Here is an 18,216-nt window from a genome sequence, read left to right on the forward strand (position 1 = left end):
GAACAACTAAGGTCTCGGCTTTCCCTCTCCAAATCCACATCTGAGGGTCACTTAAGTTCAGGTGTGGCTGAGTTCTCTTGATTGTTTTTATATCGGTACTGTATGTTGTATTCTTTTCTTCTGTAGCCATTAATTATGAATGGGTATTGTAATTTTACCAGGGTTTGCTAAATATGCAAGAAATGGTAATTAAGAAATGACAAAACTGTTCTTACCAGCTTCAGAGTAATCTGTTATGCATTGACTAATGGTGCTTCTACTTCCGTTGGGTGAGCTCTTATTTTAGATCTGTTTCCATATGTGTAACATGCACAAAAGAAACAAAACTCTTAATCATAATTCAGTACCATTGAAAATATTCAAAATGCAAATATTTGGAAACAAAACAAAACTTCCTGCATTTCAGTTACCCTAACTGTTTTACTTTTATGCTTTATTTTTATATTTCAACCTTTTCTTTCTTTTTCAGAATCCAGTTCCAGCACCATGGTCATCATACTAGTAGGAATGTGTCTTTTTCCTGTCCACACTTTCCTCTTAAATTTCCTTGACAGTATTTTCTCCACACACTGCATGGTATTTCTTTCTCATCCTTTTCCTGCTGCTAATGAAGTTCAAGGGAGAGGTGGTTTACTATCCTGATATTTTTAATATGTTAAGCATAGTTTTTAGCAGATAACCTTGCTATTGACCATCATGCCTTCTGTTATTTGACTTACCCATGTACTTACATGGAACTTAATCCACCCCATAGAAGTAAGCGTCTGGGGTAGACCATGGAAATGTCATGTGGGGCCTGGATGTGGATAGGGAGCTATGGTTTTGGTGCATAACACATGACAGCTAGAGACTGAGTATGAACGAATGTGGCCATTTGTATCTGTTTTCCTGGCTCTACCTCACTGAAGAGGGGGGCAGTGATGCTGTTTCCTGTGGGGTGGGTTACTGACAGGAATGGATGAAGGCAAGCAAGTATGAATATGTACATGTGTATATAGGTATATTCCTGTGTATGTATATGTATGTATATGTTGATATGTATGTGTATGCATATGTGTGTATATGGGCATTTATTTATATATACGTGTATATGAGTGGATGGGCCATTCTTTGTCTGTTTCCTGGTGCTACCTCACTGATGCAGGAAACAGTGATTATGTATAAATGAAATGAAATATTAGGAAGAAGTTGGTAGGCAGCCACTGACCAGTGAGGTATCTTACCAGTACTACCCATCTGGGTCTCAGGAGGGTTAGTGACGACTACATAGTGAGCTATTACTTCAGTGGTTGTCTTGTTGTATTCCTCAAATCCAGACAGCTGTCTTTTCTCTGCATCACCTTCTCATGGAGTGCTAGGATTCTGTCCATAAACATGCAAACCCTCCATGTCACACTTGACAACACTTACACGATTCATTCTTCACTGTGGTGAGTGCTATGAGCCAAAACTGCCTCATGGCAAAATTATAGAATCAGTAGATGGAAGTAGTAGTTAGGAATATTTGGCAGAAGCATTGAATAGAAGTAGTAGATAGGAACATTTAGGTAGGAGCTTCTTGAATCACTGCACTAGAGTTGCACTCTGCCTGTGGCCTGTTAAGTGTAAAGCACTAAAGGCTAAGAAGTGGCACTGGAGTTCACCAATTATGGAGACTTTTGTCATGACCTTCACTTGAGGGACTTCCTAGAGAGGGTGGATGTTAAGATATAGATAGATTGATGGACATATAGATGAAATATTACAGAAAAGGGATTTGCAAAGGTTATTCCTCCCCCATCCTACTTATACCATGAAATAATGAAGCTGTGGTCTCTTTTTTCTTCAGGACAACATCTAGACTTGAATCCCACTGACCCATTTGATGGTGTGTGTCTGCATGTGTTTATGACGGCTTATTTGTGTAGTATGGGGAAGTAGTAGGTATTCTTGTGGAGTCCCAACACTTAAATTTTTCCCTGTTATAACTTTTAAAACAGTAAACTTTTTGTTCCATTCATTTACTACTATATGACCTTAAAGGATTTAAAGAAGTTATGGTTGATATATATACAGTTATCTAAACTCATTATTTTGTTTGCAGGCAAGGAAGTTTTGAAATTGCTGAGTCTTTAGTAGAGAGTATGGAGGAAGGAATGGAGGAAGACAATGCTGAAGGGTCTGACTCAGAAGAGGAAGAAGACACAGATACACTCTCTGCTGAGTGGGAAACTGTAAGTATCCTAAAAGTACCATTTAAATTGGAAAATATGTACAACAAATCCATATTCATACTTGCTTGCCTTCATCCATTCCTGTTACTACCCTGTTCCACAGGAGACAGCATTGCTACCCCTTGCTTCAGTAAGATAGCGACAGGAAAACAGACAAAAAGGCCACATTCATTCACACGCAGTCTCTAGCTGTCTTATTTAATGCACTGAAACCACAGTTCCCTATCCACATCCAGACCCCACAGGCTTTTCCATGTCACATGCCCTGGTTCAGTGTATTGACAGCCTGAGCCAGGTACCCATTTTAAAGACCAACCCAAAGGGTGGATGAACAACTGTATTGATCACGGACCAACTGCCACAATCAGGATTTGAACCAATGTGTTTGACTCTGGGTGGCCCATTAATGCATCATGGGAGGAGAGGTCACTGTTTGTTAGGGCAAAGATGGTTATATCAGTACAACAGACTTGGCTCCTGACTGAAAGAAAGGAAAAAAAGAAGAAACTAGACAAGTTGGGAATGGAATGCCTGAGGACAATATGTAATGTGAGGTGGGTTGATCATGTAAGGAATGACAGAGCAAGAAAGAGGTGTGGTAATAAGTACTGTATGATGGAGAGAGCAGATCAGAGTGTGTAGAAATGGCTCATACTTGTGGAGAGGATGAGCAAAGAAAGATTGATAAAGAAGATTTAAATGTCAAGAATGAAGTAAGGAAGAGGTAGAGGGAGACTAAGAAGATGGATAGATGGAGTGGAAGAAGCTTTGAGGTATTGGATCAGAATATTCAGAAGGGAGAGAGACATGCTTTGGACAGAATGAAGTGAATCAATATATGGGGGATAGGATGCTGTCTCTGAGCTAAACCATGTTGCATCACCTTAAGGTTAATCATGGAATAGTCAGTGGAGCCTGGCTATGGGTGGTATGCTCTTTGCATTGTATTATTCAGGACATCTAGAGAGTGGTTTTGAACAAATGAAGCTCATGGCATTACCTCAGTGGGATGCAATTGTGTAAAAAATGAATATAAGTGAAACTAGCAACATATAGAAACTTCGATTAACTGCACAGTAGCGTGATAATGAGAGGCAAATTCTAGCGTCCATCATCTATGCTTATTAGTGGAGTAGAGTATTTTGAGAAGGATGAAGAGAAGGATTATGCTTAACATATGAGGCATTCAGGCTGTTAGTATATCTGATGGTAATAGGTTATCCTTCTTAAGTCTAGACATCAATATCTGTTAAACATTTGCACAGTTATTTGAAATTCAAATACATAAGCGTCTCTTTGCTCATTTATCAGTACAAATTAAAAGATTTCACTGTGATTATGAAGATTTGGTTGTTTAATTTAAGGCTTAGCTGGTAATCATCATTGATGACTCTTTGTTTGATTGTTTTAACAGAATCTCTTTTAAAGTTTTTTACTTAAGGAATTTTGTTATATCTCTAGTTTTATTGTTGCCGGATTTTGGATTACAGGTACCTAATATTCCTCTTGTGGAACCACCATCTGTGCCCACCCATCAGGCATTCTCTACTTTCAATTCAACAGCCATTTACTCTCAAGCAGCTATGGGTCAGACTGGACCAGTCGGTATGGGCATTGGTACCATGGGTGTTGGTGCAGGAGGTATTGTCTCATCAGCAGCTGCATCAGTTATATCACTTTTTCGAGGATTTGGTGGTACACAACAAAAGTAGAAAAGTAAACAATTTTTCAATTAAGAATAAGGCCTTTTACTTCACTAACCATATTTTCAAGCTAACATTGGTGTGAACTGGTATCAGAACAAAGAATACTGTGATATATGCAGCATAGGTGTTAGTGTAGATGCCTGTCAGATCAGTGATGTGACATACAACATGGGTGTTTGTACAGATATATGACAAAACATAGCGACTTAACTCTGAAAGCTTTGGTGTTTATGCAAATGCTTAACAAGACGAAGACTTGTATAGTTTTTTCTAAGTTATTCATACACATGAATGACAGAAACATGCTGAAGTGACTAGCCATCATAGATGCTCCAACTCCATATGGGTGCAAGAAAATGTGACGTGAAAACTCACAATTGTTGTGGTTAACATGGACACAATAATATAGCTTAACGTGTATGAGCTCTCACCAGTGAAGCACTTGCAGATTTGGCTATCCTTATATCTTCCACAATTAAGATGACAACCTGTGGTATTACAGCATTGCTGAATTGTTCTTATAGTGTTTTGAGAATATATATTGGCATTTACTATGGACCTGCTAAAACATATTCTGTTTATCATTATAAGCCTTCTTTTAGCATATGTTTTTACTGTAGAATGCACAAATTAGATTTAATGTATTTTTTATATAACACAAGTAATTTTTTTTCTTCAGACTTGATATGTCATCATTATTAACTCTCCACCTGTGCTCAGTTCTGGGAAATTGTGGCAAAAAACTATGAAATGAATACTTACATACAACTTTATTTGACTCATTAAGTTCATCATTACATTTGCATAATTAGTAGGCTTCCATAAATAAGAAAACTCCACACCTTAACAGTTTTGGAGTATTGCATTCTTTCATGTTATGTTGGCTGTAGCAAAATATATTGCAAATATTTTGTACATAATAGAGATAAAGTGTGTGCTGATGAGCCCATTTTTCATCTGTTCCTGCTTCAAATGAAGATGCCAAGGATATGTTTGCTGATATTGGTAGGTGAAGGCATTTTATGGGCAGAAGTTGTAGTATGAATGGAGATGTTGGTGATACTCGACAAATCAACTTATTGTGCAAGGTAATTAATCAAAAACACTGTGGTAGTGTGGAAGCCTTTTTTCATTGTAGCACACTGGATTTAATTGGATGATGTGTAAGAGTGAACTGTGAAGCTATATGCACTTATATACCATGAGTAGAAGGGGAAAAAATAGCTGTGGTTGATAGAAACATTCTCTATATAAGTTTTCTATTTATGAGGTTCTTATAGATTCATGGTTTTATAAACCTCTGTCCTAATTCTTTTTGTCATCATTGGTCATCATGCAGTATTAATTATTTTATTTATTTATAATTATCTCAAGGCTGCATCCCTTCCACTTACAAGGAAATGAAACTCCTTTGGAGTGAAGAGTTCTTTGAAAAAACTGTACTCCCAGTAATACAGCCTTGCCAAAGGGGACATTTCTCACAATGTGATCTGGAGCAGGCAGAGTCCAGTAACACCTCAGTCACTATTCATACTGATTGATGATTTTAAAGTCAATGTTGTTACATTTTTGTTTTTCAATATTTATTTTGATAAGATGTTTTTGAAGTCATTATTGTTAGTCAAGATGAACTGAGAAAATTAAGATTTTAACCAAGACAGTTCCTTTCTGAAGGATAGTAAAGAATCCTTATCCCTCTAAACTACCACTACAATGCTCTCACTTCTGCTGTCTAAGGTCTGAAACTCTTCTTAACCCTCTGGACAAGTACTTCATTTCCAGGGCCATTTTCCTAAAATTGTCAGTTTGTTCAGAAAATTGAATTGTTTGTATGAACTCTTTCTTTACTCTTTCTCTGTGAAATGGTACTGAAGTTCAAACCAAAATTTTGGGGTGAAACATGCTTTTTAACAAAATGTTATGTAAGACTCACAGGAATATATTCTTCAATAAATTATATGAAAACTGACCCAATCAATTTAAAGAAGACTGGAAATTATTCAGAAGCCTAACTCAAGCATTTGTAGTATTAGAAGTCTTCATAATGTTCTCATATATATATATATATATACTTCCCACGTATTCCCTGCGTGTCGTAGAAGGCGACTAAAAGGGAAGGGAGCAGGGGGCTGGAAATCCTCCCCTCTTGTTTTTTTTTGTTTTTTTCCCAAAGAAGGAACAGAGAAGGGGGCCAAGTGAGGATTTCCCTCAAAGGCCCAGTCCTCTGTTCTTAACGCTACCTCGCTAATGCGGGAAATGGCGAATAGGATAAAAAAAAATATATATATATATATATATATATATTCTTTTTTTTTCATACTATTCGCCGTTTCCTGCACCAGCGGGGTAGCATTAAGAACAGAGAACTGAGCCTTTGAGGGAAATCCTCACTTGGCCCCCTTCTCTGTTTCATCTTTTGGGAAATTAAAAATGAGAGGGGAGGATTTCCAGCCCCCTGCTCCCTCCCCTTTTAGTTGCCTTCTACGACATGCAGGGAATACGTGGGAAGTATTCTTTCTTCCCTGTACATATACTTTTTCATCTCAGGGAAAAACTGATGTAACTGTGCTGTTGTGATTCAGCTAGATATCTGGTAAATTACTGTGCAAAACATAGCAATTCCATTTTATTACAACAAACATATGAAATATATGTACATATTGAATTCTACAATCCTCCAGTCCTAAAGGGAAAACTAATATCACATTGTACAGTATTACTGTGCTGTGCTACATAAAAAAGAACATATTTGCATGAAAACTTATTACTTTAAAGTTCATTTAAAAAAAGGGGGAAAATGAGAACAATCTCATTGGATATCAAAATATGGCAACATGAGTGTCAGGCACCACTATTAAGTCTCCTTTCATATGCTTAAATGACTTGATTTGACTTAGAATTCATTTCAAACTCTTGACAGGTGTCATTGAACACAATGACTCTAGCAGTATTTTTTTTGCCACTATAGAGAAAAGAACACTGAGTCTCAGTTTCCTAGTCACATAAAACATTCCCTTCTTTCAGGTCTTGTGTATGGGTTGTGAATGGTAACATCATTTATGTGACCTACCTCTTGTTCTCCTTTCTTAAGGATTTTGATGAATATTTTGTTAAGGTCCTCAACATTTCCAAAACATACAGCAGGGTGTCATAATACAGATCTTTGCTTAGTTAGCTTTCATTGTCTTTTTGCTTTTCTCTATTTTCTAGTGCACAGTTATCTTTCCAGTAATTCCATTGTAGTAGACATTAATGGTGCAAAATCTCCCTTTCCTTGTCAAAAGTGGCATCCTTATGAGGTCAGTTATATCCCCCATTCTTTTATGTTCTGTCCATGTGACCGTAATCCTTGAACCTCAAACCTTAAGTACTTTTATGCCAATGATTCTACCCTACATACTTCGACTGATTTTCCTTTCCCTGTCATTCTGATATTCTCTTTTTCTTGCACAGACAATGTTTTCCCTCTGTTTGGCTGTGTGCAGCATCTTAGAAAGAAGTAGTAACCGGTTAAAATTCAAGTTCAAAGATGCAAAAATTTTCCCATACCTCCATCTAATCCTCTCTTGTTATTTTATCTATTTATATCCCTGACTTTTTTTTTCATTGGTATCATGTGGGTGTATCTAATCATATAAGCAATATACCTGAGATAGATGATGGCAGTGCAAGTGATTGTGTATATTTGGGTTACCATGAGCTTTACACTCATTGAGATACTATGATTTTCTCTTCTATTCCTCTCTTCTATCTTTATCTTTGACTACTCTTCCCAACTGGAACTACTCTTGAAATTTTCATGCCAAAAATGTTTTTAAGCTGAATTTATCATCTCTAGAGGAGAATGGTTTTTAAAGTTGATCTGGGGACTACTTCATGATGTTTTCAGACAATTGGTTAAATAATTATTATTATTTTCTTCTGAATCTAATCTTTCTTTATCTCTTTCTCTTTCTTTCAAGCAATGGGCAGTTAGCCATGATTATAAATTAAGACAGCAGAAAACCTGTGTTCAGGGTTGATGAGCTTCTTAATCATATATGTTCTGTGACTAGGACTTCCTCTCTCTCAGCATCATTGGTGCTCCTGATTTTTTAATGTTTTCGCTTTCCATAGGCAGCAGAAATGAGCACAGCTTGACAGTACATCATGACAGAATCAGAACTGATATTATGAAGAATCCTAGAAAGGTGCACTTTGCATTTGGGTATTAGTTTATTCTTGGTGTATGCTTATGATGCCTTTTTTTTTTTTTTTTTAAACATTACAGATATGTAGGTCATGATACTGATTATTCTTTGCCAAATCTCTTTCAGAGAAGTATTGATTATATATATATATATATATATATATATATATATATATATATATATATATATATATATGTTCCTTGTGGTAAAAACAAGCTGCCTTAATGATTTTTATCTGTATAAAAATGCATGGAGCAGAAGTGCTGTGCAGGTTAGATAAGGAATACTGTATAGTACAATTGTAAATTATAATGACCATGTTCTCTATAACTTACTTTGACTGTCCAATGTTTTGCCTTTCTTTTATTATGGGTATGTAATATGTGTGGCAGCAATTTTTTGTTTTGTTTTTAATAGCCTAAGTGGTTTCAGCTTTTGTACCAAAGTTTTAATACCTCTATGTGCAATTTGTTGCTTTGTTTTATTTATATACTTTTGGACCTTGCACCTTTGCTTTTGTTTTATTTACCATTGTGTCAGTATTTCAGATTTTTTGTCACATGCAGTGAGGTGCACAAAATCATGGATATATGAACTTGTGCAGATAGATTGAGACGGTCATCCATATGGAGCTGTGAAGTTGCCCTGAGTTGTGAACTTTGGTGTTTACATTTATACATCGGCATATTTTGAATACTGACACAGCCAAAAGCTTTCCCTTATATCTACCTCCTTGTGACATACATGATTTTTTTTTTTTTTTTTTTTTTAGTGCTGCACAAAGTTTTCAGAACCTAAGATTAGCTGTAAGGTGTGTATTTGAATATTTTTTTATGAAAATTAGTTAACAGTCTGTTGATCTCATTTTTTTGTAAATCTAAAACATTTTTTAATTTTTTCTTATAAGTTTCCTCTCCACTGCTTATAGGAATTATAATGACGATAATGATAACTGCAGCTGCATCTTGCAGCTTTCTAATCTTTGAAGCATCAGTGCCACGTAGTTATAAGGAAGATTGTTATGATGATGCCAATGACTTACAATTATTCTATAATTAAAGGCTGTAAAATATGATTCTCTGAAATATTTAGATTATGCTGCCATGAAAAGGAAATATATGTCATGTATGTACAGTAAAATGTACTTCCAATCAGTATGTGTGGTTAAAGTTTTAATTTGATTGATTTATAGTATATTTGAGCCTACTGTATATCTTTCTAATGAGGTGTTTTTGCTCAAAGATAAAATAACTTTAATACTACTTTGCTACCATTGTAATAAAGATCTTTGGCTATATGAAACTGATTATCCTATGTTAAAAAAATCCCATTAGATGGGTGGTTACTTTTTTTAATACTTCATATATAGGTAAATCTCCAGTACAGTCTTAACAAAGATTCAGTCAAGTTATTTTGTACATGATCAGAAAAATAGATGACTGTCAAAATGCGCAAAATGTTGCATTACATAAAAAGATTTCAAACAACATCTAATACATGTACTGACTCCTTTCACCACACATATAGGAAGTGTAGAAATACAGGTTCATTGCCCAGCAAAAGCAATGATTGGAATTTTAGATATGGAACACACATGGAGATAGTTTACAGTCGCAAAACTCAGGACTATCTTTAAACCTGTGCTAAGGATCTATGAAATATATATCATAAAGAATGATAAAAATCCAACTTCATTTAACAAAGTGAGCAATTAAATTTGCTAATCTTCAGTCTATTCATTGGATGTATGTGTGGATGCATGATTTTGTTCAGTCTTAGTACATGAGCTTTGAGAAGGTAAATTTTTACTCGAGTCTGATCACAACATAACCTATCAATGTAGTTGAGTGTAAAATCGAAGATGAAATTAAAGATAAGGATTAACAATGTTGATTTATGGAGGGATGTGGTTTTGTGGACTAGATAACTATCACAAGATTAATTGAATAAAAATGTATACAGAAAGCAGTGTTTCTGAATGTGATGAAGATGGACTACAGATGATGCAAAACATTCAAGAAAGCTCCTGGAGATAGCATGGGGTTTGTATATAATTTGTTACAACAAATGGAAGGAAGAGTAATTAGTATGGGGTTCAGACTGAGATGAAACATGGGTATGTTCCCTGGTGGGGCAGTTTGTTCCTGTTGTAAACCGATATATACATGAGGTGAGCTATGGGGAGGTCTTAGAATGAAGGTAGAGTGTACAAAATATACTTGACCAAAACTGGATTATGCCTCTAACATGGTCTCTTTGTATAAAGAGATACACAGCAACTGGAGAAGGTCAGGACAAGAAAATATATTAAGATGGTACCTGTTATGACTGTAATAATTAATAATCTATAAAGACAAGAGAAGAACCCTTGGACAACTTCCAGTGGAAGACAAGGAGAAGAGGAGGCATGAAAACCAACCATAAATTGTAAGAAAGCTACAATAATGTTACAACAAAACAGGTCTCTGAAGTCATAAGAGATTACATAAAAAGAAAGCACAATAAGAGAATGGAAGAGGCATTTTTTCATCATCCGAATAGCAGACAACAGGAAGAAGCAAAACAAAGAAAGAGGTATTAGAAAAACCATTGGGAAGAGCAATGCAATGCAAGATTAAGAGATGAGGGTTCAACATGTATGGCCCCCTCCTCCCTGCCAGTGCACACACACACACACAGCTGAAACAGGAATGGTTTTAGGTTCATTTTTATAATTCTTCATTACAGAATCTAGTGTAATATTTCGCCGTATAAATTTGAGGTGGGAAAACTTCCTTAAGGTAGCCAGGCACTTTGTGACGAGAGGTAATTTGTGAAAATAAACCAGTATTAAACATTTGAAGGAAAAAAGTTTGTAAAAGATAAATTACTAAAAGATTAAAAATTCACATAAACTATTGAAGCCTAAGAAGTACAGCACTGCCTTTTGTAAGATAAAATATAAAAAAAAATTGTCGTGCAAATTTCCTTGACCAAAAGCGTACTCAAAAGGGTTAACCATGTTGACTGACCAAAATAATATCAAAAAATTTTCATGAATAAATTATGAAATGTGCATTTGTATTTTGAATTTTCTACCCAAGGTAGATTGTGTCTTCTATATGTTACAGTATTTTTACATCTATAGTTCATGTCGGAGGTGGAGGGAACGAGGAGAAGTGGGGGACCAAATTGGAGGTGGAAAGATGGTGTGAAAAAGATTTTGTGTGATCGGGGCCTGAACATGCAGGAGGGTGAAAGGAAGGCAAGGTATAGAGTGAATTGGATCGATGTGGTATACCGGGGTTGACATGCTGTCAGTGGATCATTGAATCAGGGCATGTGAAGCGTCTGGGGTAAACCATGGAAAGCTGTGTAGGTATGTATATTTGCGGGTGTGGACGTGTATATATACACATGTGTATGGAGTGGGTTGGGCCATTTCTTTCGTCTGTTTTCTTGCGCTACCTCGCAAACGCGGGAGACAGCGACAAAGGGAAAATATATATATATATATATATATATATATATATATATATATATATATATATATATATATATATGTATATGTATGTGTATATATAATCCTCAGACGCTACTCACTATGCTTGAATTCAATAGTATGAAGACGAAGTGATAAACATAGTCAATGTATACAAAGTTTGCTCCTTTAATCCTTATGTTCAGCAACGGATTAACAAAATTTTGATACTCCATTTTCTCTCCATTATGAGTTTTTTGATAGGATTTCTAGTCGATAAATAATATCTTGGTCATCTATTCCTCACTCTTTTCCAATGTGCCAATCATTAAAATACCCTTTTGCATTCTAACAGCTCTATTTATTTCACACATTCTTTACTTTAAAGTTATTAACTCAAATTAAAAAACACAATTTCTAATTTCAATATACTAGTCTCCTATCCTCGCACATGTAATCTAGACTACATAAATTGTTGGACACTATTTAAATTATTATTTTTCCATGATAATTTCCTAACTCAACATTGTAAGGCCAAAATTTTGCTATATACCATTAGTTATGGTATATCGCTGACAGATCCAACTCACTTGATATTCTTGAAACTGACTCAACATTTAGAAGTGATTTGCCAACATTCAGAACTACTTTGACTGACCTCCCCTACTGTATTCTAATAACCTTGTCATTATTTCATTTATCTTAACTTCTTTTCACATTTTACCTAAATCATACACTTAGTTTCTCCTATCAGCACAGTGTACGCACAGCGAAACAACAATTGTATGTGCAAGCTATGTAATCACGTAACTTATATGAAAAACATTTCGATCTGATTTATCACAACCCACATAAGACCAAACTTAAAACATGGGTAATAAGATCCATCAAACTTTCTGAGTATTCCAATCATTTCCTCTCCTACACGTACACATATATTTTTTTTTTTTTTTTTTTTTTTTTTTTATACTTTGTCGCTGTCTCCCGCGTTTGCGAGGTAGCGCAAGGAAACAGACGAAAGAAATGGCCCCCCCCCATACACATGTACATACACACGTCCACACACGCAAATATACATACCTACACAGCTTTCCATGGTTTACCCCAGACGCTTCACATGCCTTGCTTCAATCCACTGACAGCACGTCAACCCCTGTATACCACATGACTCCAATTCACTCTATTTCTTGCCCTCCTTTCACCCTCCTGCATGTTCAGGCCCCGATCACACAAAATCTTTTTCACTCCATCTTTCCACCTCCAATTTGGTCTCCCTCTTCTCCTCGTTCCCTCCACCTCCGACACATATATCCTCTTGGTCAATCTCTCCTCACTCATTCTCTCCATGTGCCCAAACCATTTCAAAACACCCTCTTCTGCTCTCTCAACCACGCTCTTTTTATTTCCACACATCTCTCTTACCCTTACGTTACTTACTCGATCAAACCACCTCACACCACACATTGTCCTCAAACATCTCATTTCCAGCACATCCATCCTCCTGCGCACATCTCTATCCATAGCCCACGCCTCGCAACCATACAACATTGTTGGAACCACTATTCCCTCAAACATACCCATTTTTGCTTTCCGAGATAATGTTCTCGACTTCCACACATTTTTCAAGGCTCCCAAAATTTTCGCCCCCTCCCCCACCCTATGATCCACTTCCGCTTCCATGGTTCCATCCGCTGACAGATCCACTCCCAGATATCTAAAACACTTCACTTCCTCCAGTTTTTCTCCATTCAAACTCACCTCCCAATTGACTTGACCCTCACCCCTACTGTACCTAATAACCTTGCTCTTATTCACATTTACTCTCAACTTTCTTCTTCCACACACTTTACCAAACTCAGTCACCAGCTTCTGCAGTTTCTCACATGAATCAGCCACCAGCGCTGTATCATCAGCGAACAACAACTGACTCACTTCCCAAGCTCTCTCATCCCCAACAGACTTCATACTTGCCCCTCTTTCCAGGACTCTTGCATTTACCTTCCTTACAACCCCATCCATAAACAAATTAAACAACCATGGAGACATCACACACCCCTGCCGCAAACCTACATTCACTGAGAACCAATCACTTTCCTCTCTTCCTACACGTACACATGCCTTACATCCTCGATAAAAACTTTTCACTGCTTCTAACAACTTGCCTCCCACACCATATATTCTTAATACCTTCCACAGAGCATCTCTATCAACTCTATCATATGCCTTCTCCAGATCCATAAATGCTACATACAAATCCATTTGCTTTTCTAAGTATTTCTCACATACATTCTTCAAAGCAAACACCTGATCCACACATCCTCTACCACTTCTGAAACCGCACTGCTCTTCCCCAATCTGATGCTCTGTACATGCCTTCACCCTCTCAATCAATACCCTCCCATATAATTTACCAGGAATACTCAACAAACTTATACCTCTGTAATTTGAGCACTCACTCTTATCCCCTTTGCCTTTGTACAATGGCACTATGCACGCATTCCGCCAATCCTCAGGCACCTCACCATGAGTCATACATACATTAAATAACCTTACCAACCAGTCAACAATATATATATATATATATATATATATATATATATATATATATATATATATATATATATTTTATCCCTGGGGATAGGGGAGAAAGACTACTACCCACATATTCCCTACGTGTCGTAGAAGGCGACTAAAAGGGAAGGGAGTGGGGGGCTGGAAATCCTCCCCTCTCAATTTTTTTTTTTTTCCAAAAGAAGGAACAGAGAAGGGGGCCAGGTGAGGATATTCCCTAAAAGGCCCAGTCCTCTGTTCTTAACGCTACCTCGCTAATGCGGGAAATGGCGAATAGTATGAAGGAAAGAAGAAAGGTAGAAAAACATAATGGTGACAATGTTATGACAAAGTTTGCATTTAATCCTTTATGTTACACAACTGGGTTGTACTGTAATTTGCAGAGTACTCCTTTTTCTTGTCCCATGGTAATGAAGATTTTAGTTGGAATAGGGATTGTTAGGTGATAAATAAATATCTTGGTCTCACTATTCTGCTTTTTCACAAACTGGTGTCAAGTAAAATAATACCTGTAGACATTGACTAAGTCCATTAATCTCTAAATTCTTAAATTTAAAAGTGTAGAACTCAAAAAAAGAACAATTATTGAATTTCAATATAACTAGGTCTCCATATACCTCGCAATGTAATTAGACTCATTTTTGTGGTATTTCATTATTATTTTTCCTATGATTTTACCTAATAATCAGTGAAGAAAAAATGTTTGTATTCAAGTTAGTTAAGTATTAGTTCACTGCAGTCCAACCACTTGTTTCTTTTGGGAACTGACCAACATTTAGAAGTGATTTAGACCAACATTTAGAAGTGATTTTGACTAGAGTTCATGATTTAGATCATTTTCATTATTCATTTATTTATGTTTATTTTATACTTAATTACTGTTTCTCGCATCAGCAAGGTAGCGCCAGGAAACAGACGAAGTTGTAGTGAGAAGGGCTATGTAGATCAGGTAATTAATAGAAAAACATTCGCTGAATTGCACAGCACACATGAAGACTCACAACTTCAAACATGGGTTAAGATTTACATCAAATTTGGTGTGAGTATTGCTCAAATTACCTTACCTCGATGGAAGCAGTCATTCCATGTCTGCCCCAGCAGCTTGCCATATTAATGTTCATTTATTTTTGTATAAATCTCATCTGCTCTGGAATTTAAGTGAGGTTATCATAGGTCTTGCATGTTTCTATAAATGTTTCAGCAACTTTTACAGTAATTATCCAAGCATATTTATTTCATGTCCCTCCCCACCATGAGATGATCATTTGAAAAATACATGGAATCAACTACACCAATTTAAATCAGTTCTATTTTGGGTAAGGAATGTATTATAAGTTAATACCAATTTCTTTTGAAGTTCATAAAGATTAGTACGACTGAACCAGATATTTTTTAAAAATTATTCTACTAAAAGTGGCAAGTGTTACTACTTTCATTCCCAACCTTACCTACCCAGGCACGACTTTACACCACAAATGAATAATATGCTAATCAAATAGACAAATATGTATAATTACTGTACATGTTATGCAAATGTTGATATGTAGGTGGAAGATATGAAACTAAATTTTGTTATGCACGTTAGACCAGAATTTCTACATTACTAGAGTTCGTTAAACTCTTTATGTAAAACTTTGAACAAAATGATTTGTATATGATAGTTAATTAGATAAAAAGAGTTTTGCATATGGGTATAATTTGTAGTTGCTTAATGAATAGAAATCGGTCAAAAGGTTTTAGAAAACGGGATTTGCATGGCGGGAGTCCAGGCCAATTCCACATGGCGTTAACTGTAGCCAAACTTAGGTTTTTTACCCTTGTTGACCTCGTTAGCCTCTGCCTCCTGACGGAGAAACTAGAGCCGCGACTGGTTCTCGACAGGAGGGTCATCTTGGGTGGATGATGGAAGCTTATTGGCTGAAAAGAAGAAGAGGAGGTGGAGGTGTGGCCAGTGTGGCACGAGGTGTGACACTGGATGTACGCTGCTCCTCCTCGTGCTTTAAAATGGCTTATTAGTGATTAATTCCATAACAAAACATTAAAACTGATCGTGGATGTGATTGATGAGTGATTTGTGGTTCGTGGAGGTCCATAGGAAGTGTGGAATGAGGTCAAACATGGCGAAGGAAGGGATATCATTGCTGTGTCAACACGGGTCTGACCAGGTCTGTACACTGCTTTACGCGCCATCTTAGTTGTAATTTTTTTTTTTTTTTTTTTGAGAAGCTTTACGTTGTAGTTTGTGATTGAGATGATGTAGTTGCATGCGAGATGAAGAAGAAGTAGCCTCAAGTTAATATTGGGTTGATTTTTATTTTTTTTTTTTTGGATTGGTTGTTAGCGAAGTAACTTCCAGCCATCGTTAAGGTGTTGCTGTTCATGAATGACCCTTACGGCGCCATGTCCAGATGACGTCACTTTAATAGATCCTCTTTATCACACGATAAATAAAATAACTAATGTAATTTGTGTAAATAAGGTGACATGGCCGACAAATACATTAACACCTGTAGGGTGTTTCAAGATGGACTGTAAGACATGATCTACTTTCCTATTTACGACTTTATTGGTCTTTTCTAATAATTGACGGGTTTTATGTTTATATTATTATTTATTGAAGTCCATGAATCTGCGGGGTAGAACTCTCCTCCCTAAAGGATAAGTATTTTAAAAATATTTTTAAACATTTTCGCTGCACTTCAGGATCTTTTGTGAATCCAGTGATTGGTAAATATACCTTTGCCGTTGGACTGAGTGAAATTGTTTACTACTTCACTTATTATAACTGATACTTGTATAAATTGCGATAATAGCAAAATCTTTTGTCACGAAATAAGTCGATATTTTAAGTCATAAAGTCCATTAAACGACCGGAAACCCATAATGCCGTTTAACTCTCCCGGGGCCGATATGTCGGCAAAATACCCGCTGCCATATAATTATAATTTACTTTTGAATTTGTCTCACTTTCTTGCTGGCATGTCACCATGGACCAAGCTTGAATAGCTAATGGCTAGATAATTACCACAATCTTAGGATCGTTTTTAAGATGAACAAATGTCAGAGTCGTTTATAATTTACCATAATTTGGCATAATGGAAGTTTACTTGTTAAAAGTTACATTTAGAATTAGTTTTCTATTTAGACTCTTTGTATTTCGTATGTGAAAGAAGAAGAATGAAGAAAGGATAGAAAAACATGATGGAGTATCAGTGTAGCATTAGTAGAAATGTCTGAAATCTCGTATGCTAATTAATCTCATAATTTAATGGTTAAGTTGTGTAAAGTTTCTTACGTAGTTTTTTATTCTCTCTCTCTCTCTCTCTCTCTCTCTCTCTCTCTCTCTCTCTCTCTCTCTCTCTCATATATATATAACCATGTCTTTAACCATATTTATCCTGAGTTTCAACACACTTCACATTGTAGTGCTTACTTTTCTGTAAGTATACGTTGGTTGTTATATAACTACTCCATTGATGTGATTTTCGTCATTTGCATTTGGTGGATCAACTAGTTACCATGTAAGTACACACGTAAGTACACCTATAATGTATTTATATTTACCATTTTGAGACATACTGGAGCATTTATTTAAATTGTATTATATTTCTCTAGCAAAGTCCTTAGATAACAAGATAACATGTTCAAGGTTGCCCTAGTGTATATATATATATATATATATATATATATATATATATATATATATATATATATATATATATATATATATACACATATATATATTAAGTTATATCTGCATGAAGATGCAGATGAGAGATAGTGTGAAGAGGATCGGGAAACTTCAGGGAGGATAAGAAAATGTTTTACCTGCTTATCATAAACACAAGAATAAAAATTAGGAGCATGATTACAGGGGGCAATTGCAGGGTGTTAACGCAGAGATAAGGTGAAGGGGAGATAGTTAATAATTTGAATAACTGATAAATGTGTCATAGGGTGGCGTATGTGGGGTATTTCATGAGTGTGACGAGCGAGTCGCCTATCATTTTATGTTTTCAAGATATTTGATATTTTGGATTCAAGACATGGCTGTGTGCTGAGGCCAGGGGCAGTAC

The 18,216-nt window shown here is 36.1% G+C and overlaps 1 protein-coding gene across 2 annotated transcripts in view; it reads left to right on the forward strand.

The window, feature by feature from the left end:
• The window catches only part of Atg14 (autophagy related protein 14), a 56,727-nt gene extending 50,841 nt beyond the window's left edge, over window positions 1-5,886 (forward strand). Inside the window, exons 9-10 of one of the 2 annotated variants that reach the window (XM_071657034.1) lie at window positions 2,084-2,213; window positions 3,704-5,886. In XM_071657034.1, coding sequence (XP_071513135.1) covers window positions 2,084-2,213; window positions 3,704-3,925 — 352 coding nt within the window. In that variant the 3' untranslated portion in view covers window positions 3,926-5,886. The other variant, XM_071657035.1, reaches the window with a different exon arrangement.
• The last annotated feature ends 12,330 nt before the right edge of the window (window positions 5,887-18,216 follow it).

The sequence above is a fragment of the Panulirus ornatus genome, chromosome 64 (assembly GCF_036320965.1).
Source record: "Panulirus ornatus isolate Po-2019 chromosome 64, ASM3632096v1, whole genome shotgun sequence".
NCBI lineage: Eukaryota > Metazoa > Arthropoda > Malacostraca > Decapoda > Palinuridae > Panulirus > Panulirus ornatus.